General features: G+C 41.0%; 1 protein-coding gene across 2 annotated transcripts; it reads right to left on the reverse strand.

The window, feature by feature from the left end:
- Nucleotides 1-2633: 2633 nt before the first annotated feature.
- On the reverse strand, nt 2634-12500 carry FAM162A (family with sequence similarity 162 member A). Of its 2 annotated transcripts, XM_072880685.1 has the most exons (6): nt 12231-12500; nt 10893-11018; nt 8412-8520; nt 5402-5510; nt 5035-5081; nt 2634-3608 (listed from the first exon to the last, which is right to left on the reverse strand). In XM_072880685.1, exons 1-5 carry the CDS (start codon nt 12244-12246, stop codon nt 5067-5069), a joined length of 375 nt encoding a protein of 124 aa, XP_072736786.1. In that variant the 5' UTR covers nt 12247-12500; the 3' UTR covers nt 2634-3608; nt 5035-5066. The 2 variants fall into 2 exon arrangements, with proteins under 2 accessions (XP_072736786.1, XP_072736779.1); XM_072880678.1 differs by lacking the exon at nt 5035-5081 and having other exon boundaries at nt 2796-3608; nt 12231-12498.
- Nucleotides 12501-12514: the final 14 nt, after the last annotated feature.

Below are 12514 nucleotides of genomic sequence, written 5' to 3' on the forward strand. Positions count from 1 at the left end.
CATCAGTGGCTGTGCATGAGGCCATGTTGGAGCAAGTTTACTTCTGAAGGTACTACATTCTGTGGATAAGTCCAAGCTGGAGCAGGGGCAAGGGGAGGATGTTAAACCTGATGGTCTGGTCCAAAGGGACCAGGGGTGGAGATTGTAATGGAAATACCTTTAAATTGTTGTATCCCGTGATTTGAGTTGCATGTTGTGGGACTTACTATAGCAGGAACCCCTTGTTGCTAGCCAGGCTAGGAGCAAGGGGAGGAGTTTATTGCAATGTTAAACCCTATACCCTGGCCCAAAAGGACCAGGAGTGGACATTGTAATGGATATACCTTTAAATTGTTGTAACCCATGAGTTTTCTTACTTTTGCTCTTCCGATTCTCTCCCCCATCCCACCGGAGCGGGAGCGAGCGAGCGGCTGTCTGGTGCTTAGTTGCTGGCTGGGGCTAAACCATGACACTCATGTATTTTCTTCTTGCCTTATCCTGAAAATTGAAATTAATGCATTTGTTTCTGTCTGCTTGTGGAGATCCAATCTAAGCACCTTCCAAAAGCCCCACAAGCTGGTAAGGTGAAAAGATTAATGAGAACCAGCAATCTCTGAGTTCTTCTTGCAGCACCACTAATGAGGTGAAACTACTACACTAAGGTTTTAACAATGTCTAATTTTAAACTGGGCGTTAGAGAAAGGAAGATGCAGGACTACCAGGAATTGTTATCTAGCCATCCTGTCCACAGACCTGTAATGCCTTTTAAGTGTTGTGTATTTGTTGAGGCAGCAAACAGGAGTTATCATTCTTTCTATTGGTAAAGTTCCTGGTGGCAGGGAACACGGCAGGCAGGGTCACTCTCTTGGATTCAGGATGCAACAGATGATGGGGCAGAACATTATTGAAAGCTCACTAACAACTAAGCCAAGACCAGTGCTTGGGGCTCCTGGAAAGACAGCACACACGCAAACAATAACTTGAGGGAACTGCTGCCTAGAGACTTCAGCCAGTTCTTAAATTCCTGTGTTGGTTCCTTGACACTGACCGACTACTGGTGGTCAAAGTCCCTTTGCTTAGTCTTAAGGGAGAGGAGGAAGGCACTGACCCCAGAAGACCTACATGTTCTTGAACCTGCATTTCTGTAACTATCAGCACTGAGACTGTTAAGAACCAAATCCCACCATGCAGTCCTAAATGTGACAGTGCTCCTGGTGATGCACCTCTGTGCTTTCCATGAGGATTTCCAGAACAGCTATTTTACCTCTGTGCCAGCTTTAAGTAATTCCCCATGTCTTCCTGTATGATTTTTTTGCTTCTGGGATTGGCACAACACATCATTAGTAGGTTCCCATGCCAATTTTAGCGAGTAGAGATGAAGGTCTTTCTTCACATGCCTGAGTCTTAGTAAGAAAATAAACAGGACCTCTTTGTGTACTGCTGTGGCCATGTCCATGGGGCTCCTGCATGCACTTTTGAGGCAGTGTTCCAAGTTGTCAGATTGATCATTGCATTGGGAAGTACCTCTTGCCTCTGGAACAGGTACAGCAATATGGATTATGGTATAAGACTGATAATTTGACTTTTTTGAATAAATGTGAATGGTGTTGCAGACCAAGCCAAAGCGGAGAAAGAAAATTAAAAACTGTTCTAAGGGCTTAGTATGTTCTTCTCCATCAGGCACTGTTAAAAGGCTGTAGGCTAAAGCTACAAGCTAATCAGGAGATAATAGGTGTATTAAGTTCTCCGGTTGGCTAGATTGGCTGCTTAGACGAGAAACGTGTGCTGTTTTTTAACCACTGTCTGTTGTTAGAAGTGCTTTCTTGGAAGCCATCACACTAGGAGTGGAATGACTGCACAGCTTGTTTGGTTACATCTCATCAATACAAGTGGTACCCAGGAATGCAATTCATAAAAAGGTGGGCTGCAGCAGTTATTTTCTAGCTCTTGAGGAAAGGACAAAGTACTAGAGAAGACTGCACTAGATATCTTATTGCTTCTCTCTTCCAGGTATAAAGACAAGATTTACCCTGCATTTTTTAGTAGGGGTTTTAAATTTTTTTCAGCAATAGCACTAATTTTTAGCACTACAAGAAAAGTACTAGGAAAAAAAGTATCAGGAAAAAGGTTTTTTTAAAAAAAATCTGCCGCCCACTATCAGGAAGTTCATAAACTAAATCTGTCAAACACATTTACCTCTTCTGTTTGTGGTGTCCCCAGTGGCCAGTTAGCAGCCAGTCCTGGGAAGTAACACAGTTTCAGGCAGTCCTGACAGTCCCAATCTACACTTCCTTCCAAACGAACTGAAAGGAGGAGGAAAAATACTGGCCTCCAGTTGCACAGGGCTGTTCAGCATGAACAGTGTCTGACTCTTCTGGGATGAATGCCAGAAATAGGACTGTTGGGAGTTGCTCTTTGCAGGCATTACTGGGTCTGCTGCTTCTAAAACTTGAGGCAGAGGATCTTTAAGTGAGCTAGTATCAGGAAAGCACAGATGACAATTTGAAGGGGGGGAAAATGCAAATCCAAATGAGGTTTGGAAAAAAGAGCTCAGCAGCAGAGAGCAGGAATGCCTGATTAACTTTCTCATACTCATGTGCCTCTAAATAGTAAATCTGATAGCACAGGTTGAAGCTGTTGCTCAGTATTCCTCGAAATACTCATCTCTCTTCCCTTGGCTTGGACATTCTCTCATCTCACTACCAGCTCTGGTGTAAAAACCATTAGGTTGTCATCTGCAACACTCTGGTTCTCTGGAATGCCATTTCACTATCACTCCCCCTTCTGTTTTTATCAAAGGCAGGCAGTTCTTCACAAAAAGTAATCCTTTACTTACTTAAACAAATGCAACCAGAATACATTGGACCTTGAACAGGTAAGCGGACTTTCTAATAACTTCTTATCATTTTGATGATGTTAATGCAGGTCATACAATTATTCCTGACTCAAGGACTCCCCTAATAATTGTTCTCTCTTACACAAAGAGGAACATACGGAATACTTTAGGCAGCCTGTAACAATATAGAATACATATAGCACCATTCTTCTTGAAGGGACCTGAAATAGTCAGTGATAGCGGATGACTGCCCAGCAAAGGTATTTTGTTCATACAAGTGGAAACTGAATGGGCTGTCCTTTTGTGTCCCAGTTATCTTCTCGTAAGTGGTAAGAGCGAGCATAAGACTTTGTAAAGGAGACTGGTACCATGAATGCAGGTACAGCTCCTGCAGTCTTTTAAAAGATGCTTAGTCTTGTGCATAGCACATGTGGGAAACAACTATTCTGTCTATACAGTTTGTTCACTTGTCCTGTTTCACTAACTGTGAAGAAGACCATTTGGAGGAAAGGAGAGGTTGTTAGGAAAAGAAAATAGGTATTTCTGGTTTTAATGATTACAGGGTAATATATTCATTCTTTCTTGAACATGAGAGTGCAGAACTAACATACAGGAAAGATGTGACTGTATCCTCCTTCCAGTGCTGAAAAGGACATCAGCTTTTCTTCCCCAGTCCTTGATCTCTTAATTTCCTCCTCTAAGGTTTAGCAGATGTACTCTGAGTAGCTTCCTCTCTCCATTGAGCTTTCTTCTCCAAGTTTATGCTTGTAAGAGATTCATGCCTTTTTACAGCCTACAACATAATAACAAAGCAAGAGCAGAAAGCATCACCTAAGGGACTACAGAGATGAAACTTGAATCAGTAGTTTACAAAATAGCTGGCCTGTCCTTACCGAGACAGAGTTCTGTCAGCTTTAACACCAGGAAGAGAGAGGGTTAAAATAAAGCATCCATAGACTATGTTGGCTTAAACTCATTACTCCTCTGGGAATAAATTAAACCTTTTTGTTAAGGCACTAGCAAATATATTCTGTGCTTCTGGCCAGTATTTAATACTAATTTCTTGTCTTCAGAAGTCAGAGGTACTGGGAACAGAAGTTAAACATAATAGATTCCAGCTGCTGTGAAAACAAGGGTCCCAAAGCAGCTGTCCTCCTCTCTTTCCAGTGTTTGTATTTATATTACTCCAATGTAAGAGGAGAATGCTCTGGGAATTGTCAGTGTTTGATCTCTTCTGCTAAAGCTGGGGAAGAACCTTTCCAGTGTTTTGTTTCAGAGTGCTGCATCCTTTTCATTTTGATAGGGGAATGCTGACAAGCAGAAATGTCACTTGACCCTTCAATAGTTCACAGTGCTGGGATTGAGACCCTGTTACTAGTTTTAAGGTTTCTCTAGAATACTTAGTAGTTTATAGAAACAAGACCCGAACATTTTCATCAGAAGAACTGCTTCAGAGAAAGGCAGCATACAAATAAGGTTCTGCCCGTGTAGATGCTTTAAGCTCAGCGTTTTCCGCTTCCAATCATCCTTAAAAGAACGTAGTGAACTGTTTCCATTACCACCATGCTTTTTATGAAAAGCAACATGGCAATAAGCTGCACAGATTATATTCACATTCCTTGACTTTGAGACTAATGCTGCTAAGAGGCTTTAGCTTGGCTTCCGTACACAAGAAGTGCTCCTTGCTTCTTTGCAGAAATACCACAAAATTAATAGTTCACCAGCTATGTTAAAAAACACATAAAATTAAGGCATGACTATCCTTTGCTGCACTTGGAATCTTAAACTTTACACTTCCTCACTTCATATGATGCAAATTTAGTCATAGACCTAGTTCTGCCATGTACTGAACTTCTTCGATATCTTGCCAAATTCTATGGAAGTGAAGGATACTCATAATCTACAGGACTTGGGAGCTTTTCTATGACATAGTTTTTCAATTCAACAAACAATAATAATTTGAGAAAAGTTGTTCCATCCACACTAAAGGAGGACTATTTTCTAATGCAATTAAAAGAGCACAGAATTATTACTGACCATCTCCCCACTGTTTAAAAAGACTTTGAGAATTCTCAAGGCTGTTTGTGGAGAAACATACTCATTTGCTATTTCCATTATATTGATTCTATGAGTGTTGCAGCATGCAGAGAGGTGTTTGTATAGGTCCCTACAGTGAACTGTATGGAACCCATTGGCCCAAGGAGCATTTACGTGCCTACCAGATCCTCGTGACGGAAGGTGCTCCTTCCTTTCAAACTCTCACAGCCTGTCAGCAAAATAAGAGTTAAAACAGCGCAAGCTAAAATTAAGTACTCCACTGAGAAAAAAAGACTTTTTTTTTCCCTTTTAAAGAAAGCATATGCAGTCTTAACAGTGACGTCACCCTTTTCTGACTTGGAAATTAATCAGTGAGGGTCACTTCTGGGGAACTAGGAGGACTTATTTTTAATTTTTGTTCAGTGATAAAATGGGGGGAAAAAAAACAAAACAAAACAAAAAACAAAACGGTACTAACAATCCATAGGAGAAATTGAAGAGTTTATGTGAAGATGGATTTGCACTCACCAGACAAAAATCTGTGCTTACCTGCTTCCCTTTAATTACCATGACTACGCATCCCAATATTGTCAAGGCCATCATTACATAGCTGAACTTAACACGCAGTGTGGTCTTTGCTGCTCTGATTGTTTCGATCCTCAAGAAATAATAATAAAAGAACAGACTCATTATCAGAGACCCAAATAAACCATTTGGCTAATTGTTTGATTTCTCCTGGCATGCTATCTATGTAATCTGGTATAATGCTAACTGTACTTGGCTCTTTTCACAAAAAGGTTTTACAAGAATGGAAAGGCTGATCCCCAGCTACCTTGGGACGTACTTGGTCACAAAGGAGTTCCTCTCAAAGTTGGAAACAAACCCAACATTTTTAACTTTTGTTCCTTTAATTGTTAAGAAACAATGCTGCCTTTCTAGACCACTTGACTGCAACGCAGAGGAGGAAGGCTGCAGTATTTAACATGTACGTTCACTATGGGGAGAACAGGAAAAGGAGAGGGATGCATTTACTAATAATCCTCTGCTACAGGATTTGATAGTGCTATAGATTACACACTGGCTCCTGAATGTAATAGTCCTCAGAAATTCTGAATAGGACTTGGTAAAAGACCGGTGGTTACCACTTCCCTCCTGCTAGAGTAAGTAGTCTTACGGTAATCTGTTTTCCTAAGAAACTAAGGAGGCATGGATGCTTGTAAGCTTTCCAACATCAGCTTTGGACAGAGGACTCCTTTAAATCTGGTTTTGTTTTGTTTTGTTTTGGGGTTTTTGGTGTTTGTTTTTTTATTTATTTCAGGGGTTTATCTAGCCACACCAGTAGCTATACCGCGCTCCTTTGGGAAACCTGTTGCCTAGCCTACTGTTATCTTTTAAAAACCAGAAAGCTTCCACAAGAAGAGTATCACTGTATCCTTCCAGCTGTACATGTGATGAGTTAAAACAAAAAGTAATTTATTGTAAGTTGGGTTAAACTCTGAAGATCATTCTACCCAAATGACATCCCAGTTACAGCAAATTTAAAGTTCTTATTACAGATACCAATGCAAGAAGGGCCAATGAAGCATAATGCTTTTAGATGTGCTTTCCACAATAACCAAAGACCTATATCCTATATATTTAACTCTCCTTGCCAAATTTAGAGCAGCTGACTCCCTTCTCAAGGAGATCTAATAGTCTCACTGATTAAATTTGGCATATTATAAAGTTACAGATGACCAGAAAAGCATCAACATCATGTGATGAAAGAATAAATGCATCAAACTAGGTAATTATACCCCAAACTAACATGGATAGTGGATTTAATGGAACTGGGAAATTATCACTGTATGCAAACATGAGTGAATATGGAATCTTTTACCACATTTTGACCATTATACTTGGAGGAAAAAAGATACTGAAGGGTCCACCACAGTTTAACATGGTAAATCACACAGGGCCTGAGAACTGAAGAGAGTTTTGTTCTTGTTTTTGAAGAGGAGGGCAAGAGTGATTTGATCACAGTTTCAGAGTATTGATCTGAGTACAAGATTTCTGATCATAGGGAACACGTCCATCTACCATGAAGCTCATAGTTAAATTTTGCTTCCAGGTTACTTGTTTTTGCTGCAATTAAGTTGCAATTAAGCTGAAATGCACAGAAGTAGGATTTAAAAACTTTATTAGTTAATTTTAGAAGTACCTTGGTCGTGTTAGAATATACGAGAGGAAAAGGTAGTTATCTGAATGCAATTTGCATTTTAAATCAATTCAGTGGCTAAGATTAACATTTGTTTAATAAATTAGTTACTTCTGATCACCACATCTTGCAAGATTACTGAGTTATATCACAAACCCTTACAACCCACTCTTAATTCAGCTTAGAACAAGAAAACAAGCTTTTGTGCTTTTATAGTTCTCAATTGTCTTCTCAGCTTTGGCTGAACTATTTGCCTAATTAAAAACAAGAATTCCCTACGCACTTGCAAAAATGGTCAGCTTTTATCAGAAGTTGATTTGTCCTTTCAATAAACCATTGAAATGACTTCAATCACTCTGCTAACTCTGTTTTCTTAAACCCACGTTTGGTATGCAAAAATATATGAACTGACATAATTTAATAACTTTTAATAATTTATGCCTTTATGTATTTCAAATGTAATTTTAAGAAAAATTATTCCATACAAAATTGAAGAATTTTTAACAATATTTATCCATTGTGATACATTAGGAAAAAACTTAGATACATGGGTGGATTTTCAATTCCCATACTGTGCATCCAAACAAATAGAGTATCTTTAGAGGGCAGCTACATAGTTTGCTCACCCAAGTAGTACAAGATTTACTGTACCTTTTTAATTTAAATAAATACATATATTTAAAAGCATTACAAGCATGTTTTAAAAGTTAACCATACTACCACCAGGAATGTTTTTTAAACTAATATTGCCTTTTGTTGTTGTTGTTAAGTTTGGATCTTCATTTTAGATAGGCAAACTGGAACATCTAGTTTTATTTTCTACTTTTCACACAGGGCAAAGCGTTGGCATTTGGACTCTGAAATTTTGACTATATATATTTTTTGTTAGGGAGCCTTTCCACTGTTTGTTAATTTAAATTCCAAGAGTAAAGAAAGCTGGCCCATGCCCTCTAGACATTCATTACTAAATATTTTAAATGAGTTTTAGTTATTTTATAGCTGTATCATTAAGTTTCACACAATGGGAGACTGGCATATAAAGAAAAACACTAGAAAAAGCTCACACTAGTATTTGCAAAAAGCTTTTTTTGATTGGGAGAGAAGAGTAAAAATTAACTGATTTTTTTATGTTTTTCTAATGAAACAACTGATAGATGCTGGTCATCCCCTCAGAAAAAAATCAAAAGGGATGTATTATCTCAGCAATACAGAATTGCTCAGGTCATCTCATCTACAAGACAATACAGCAAACAGCAGTGTAAGATTTTTCAGCTGTGAAAACTCATTCCATTTAAGAACAGTTATTCTGTGTAGACTTATTGCTGTGTAGACAATGCCTACAGCTTCAAAACTGGCACTTACGAGACAGTTTCTGGTATATCCTCTGTTTTTTTGAAATGGCCTGCCCACAACAAAAATCTTTTCTCCCAGTCTGTAGGCTTGTGTCCAGGCACCCTCAAAGGAGACCGACCTAAAAAACAAAACAAACAAACAAACAAACAACACCAAACACACACACACAGAGACAAACAAAACCACCAAAACCAACAGTCAGAGAAGATGAATTGCCACAGCTGTAATGAAACCAGTTAGGGTGAGCAATGCGGAATTTTAAGTACGATTGCTAGAGTTGGTTAGGGAACAAAAAGTGTATCACAGTCAGATTAACAAACCTGTAAATATGGATTAAACTGAAGCCATATAAAGAAAGGCAAATCAACCTCTGTATCTGTAGCTCTAAATTTGCGGAACCTGCTCCAGCATTTAAGCTTCCTAAGCTGCTGTGATATTATAGTATTCCTATTACATTTAAATTAGTTTAAAAAATAAAATAAATCAAATGGAACTGCTACAGAAAAGCCCATATGCCACACCATTGCATCACAGAATGTTAACTTTTCCAGGGAGTGTAAGATTTTATCTTATCTAGAAGTATAAACAAACAGATGACCATAGGCAAAGATTAGACCCTTAATTTTCAGCTCAGTCTTTCAACTCCATATAAAAAAAGTAATCAGAGTGTAATATGGGAAGGTTTCCACACATAACATACCATTAAAATCTAACAAACAAAGTGCAAAGGTAGACAGCTTTCCCACCCCCCACCTCCTTTTTAAAACAAAACAAAACACAACACAACATCACACCAACCCAACAATGGGAGGTATCCTGTATGGCTCTGTGCTGCCTCGTGGAATTACGAATTATCTAGGAAGTAGGGTGGATAGACAGTTTGCTGACAACACTAAGTTACTCAGAAACATAAAGAAGAGGGCTAAGCGTGAAGAGCCACAGTGCTTCAGAATCCTGAGTCAATGAGATGGGCCAGTGAAACCCCATGTATATAAACAGGAAGCAACTCCAGTTCACATGCAGAAGACAGGCTCTAACCTAACCATTATTGCTGAGAAGTAAGTCTCTGGGGTTTCGTAGAGTTTTTGGCAAAATGTTCACTAATAGTCAGAAAGGGAAACAGTGTTATCAGCAATCATCATAGCAAACACAGACCAACACAAAAGCGTTACTATGCCATTGCATAAAACCATGACTCCAGCATTTTGAAAAACATGTGAAATACTGATCCCTCATCTCAGAAACAGCTGAAATAGAAGGGGTAGAGAGAAAATTGGTAAGGACGACCACAGGTATGGAATGGCCACCATATAAGAAACAATATCATAGACTGAGACCTTTGGCCTGGAAAAGCAGTAACTGGAGCTCCCTTCAGCACAACAGAGGGCACCAGAATTGTAAGTGACATTCGTTGGGAGCATGGGTTATAATGAACAGATCCTGTTTTGGAAGGGGTATTGAATAAAGGAACATCAGATTGAAAATAGCGCGCACCAGGTTCAAAAACAAATACAAGACTGTACTTGTTTTCTCACAGCATGTTTCAGCTGAGGAATTCCTTCGCAGAAGATGTGGATTCTAAAAATACATCCAGCTTCAAGAGACTGGGCAAATTTATGAAAGAAAAATCCAGGGAAGACCATTAAACACAAAGATGCCACCTCTGGGATAGCAGTCTAGGGAGAAACACTATGTTTGCCCTGTTTCTACACTCTTCCTTATATCCTTGCTATTGGCCAACATTCCTATTAGCCTTCACAAAAATGTAAGGGACCTCCTTTACCGGCCACTACAGGAGACATGACGCTGTTAAGGAGACCTTTGGTCTTACCCAGTACAGCTGCATTATGTTTTTAACACAGAAGTATGCAAAATGTTTCACATCTGTATGCTCCTTTTGATCTAGCATTAGTAGGCCATGAAGGGAACCTGTTAAACAGGGAGTCTGATTAGAGCATCATAACTGTCCCACGTATAGTTAAAAAATGCTTCATGGCCTGAGCTTTACCTGAACAACTCCACCCTTAAACATGAACTAAGCCCAACGATTCAGACTGACTCTCTCCTGCAGGGCACGTTCAATTTTGTGAACAGCTGGAGCTGGCTGTGCTATGAAAAACTGAAAAAGTATTTTAGCTCATACGACATTCCTAAACATCGATAGTTTACATTGGAGTTGAACAGTCAGTTCTAGAGCATGGCTGAAGAGCCTCAACGTAGGACTGCACGTCAGATAAGATACTAGTGACCTGGTACAAAACAAAAACTGTGTTATTGTCACAAGAAGAAATATTGACCCCTGGCTCTGCTAAAACCCAAGATTTTATTGCTAAATTTAATGCTCAGTTTTTCAGTCTAAAGGTCAGAATTCCCTCTCACAAAATCAGGGGTATTAGCATCTATGTCAGCTAAATTCCTGTTCAGATGATTGCAGCCTGGATATCTAAGTATTTTGTGAAACATAGCATGATCATTATTGAAAACTCTTACTTCTTGGCTGAAGTTTACTTTCTTCCCGCGGTTTAATGCAAAGCCTTCTGCTTATCTTCAGATCCATTCCTTTAGTCATCCTCAGAACTGAGGGAATATTTCTTCCCAGCAGCTTAACAGCCCTATCTGGAATAGAAAGCAGAGGAAGCAAAGGGGCCAAATCTAATTCAGAATAGTAGAAAGTGAGAATACTAGCTTTTAAATGGAAGTTTTGTTGGGTTTTTTTTTTTAAGACAAGAGAAAAAAGAAAGAAAAACAATAGGTACAAATCTAATACTATGCAAGAAACACCAGATTTAGGTTGTAACAGAGTCTACCAAAGAAATTAAAGCTTGACTCTACAAGCTATGACTTGAGCTTGCCCATTACCCTTATGCAGAAAAATGGGAACACAAGACGACAGCCTACAAGCAATTTCTAATACACAATGCACATCACAATTTCAAGGAACTGATCTATTCATATGCTTCAGGTATACTTTGGACAGTGCTATTTCAAGGACTGCACACCAGCATTCTACCAATCTTGTCACATCCCAAAGGCAAGTCACAGTCTTGACAGAGTCAAGAAAAAGCAGAGTCTTGCAGTACTGAGATGCTGACTTTGCAGCGTATTAGAAAAGGCCAGGGCACCTTATATATGAAAACATACTCTCCAGAAAGAGCTTCTAATTCATTAATTAATATAATGAAAAAATTCTGAGGGGAAAAAAAAAAAACCAACTTTGAACGGCAAAAGGGCGCTTTAAAAAATATAAATGGAGTTCTTTTTTTCTTCTTTATGCTGTCTGAAAATGTCTCTCCTATGAGGAACAGCTGCCCTTTATTTTCTAGGCATAATATGTTCCAGCTCCGAAAAAAAAAAATTACGTTTATAAGCGACACCCTCCCCCCCCCCCGAAACCAAACCCTTTTCGAGATCTTCGGAGAAGGCAAGAAAAAAAGGCACAAATCCATTCCTTTCATTTTTTTTCAAGTCAGCTTGGAGGCCGCCAGGCTTCAAGCGTTGATGCCCATCAAACACGGACGCTATCGCTTCACTTCGCCCCTGCCGCACCGCCCGGAGCTGGGCCGGGGCCGCCCGGGGGATCCCCGCTCCGCACTCCCCACCGCGCGGGGCCCGGCACCTCCGGGAGCCCGCCGGGCCGCCTCGGGGCTGACAACGCCACTTCGCCCGCTGCCTTACGGGGGAGAGGGCAAACTCGCGGGCAGCCCCGGCAGAGGTCGGTCAGCTCCCCCCACCCCCGGCCTCGGGGCACGCACGCACGCACGCACGCACGCACTCACTCACGCACGCACTCACGCACGCACGCACTCACTCACTCACTCACTCACTCACCGGCGCGGCCCCACATGGCGCGGCCTCCCGCCCCGGCGGCGCTGCCTCGGCCCTGCCGGGCGCCCCTCAATGTCACCGCTGGGCCGGCGCCCCGCCCCGGCCGCGGGATTGGAGAGGCGGGGCGGATGGCCCGGGCCGCGGCCGCCGCCGGGGCCGGGCCCGCCACGCTGTCACCCGCGCCCGCCTCTGGGGGGGGGGCCGCCGGAGCCCTCCCCACAGCTGGAAGCGGCGAGGACGCCCCACGCCGCCGGCGGCGATGCCCAGACGGGGGCCGCGCCGCCAGG

Source organism: Ciconia boyciana, chromosome 1 (genome assembly GCF_034638445.1).
Source record: "Ciconia boyciana chromosome 1, ASM3463844v1, whole genome shotgun sequence".
Taxonomy (NCBI): domain Eukaryota; kingdom Metazoa; phylum Chordata; class Aves; order Ciconiiformes; family Ciconiidae; genus Ciconia; species Ciconia boyciana.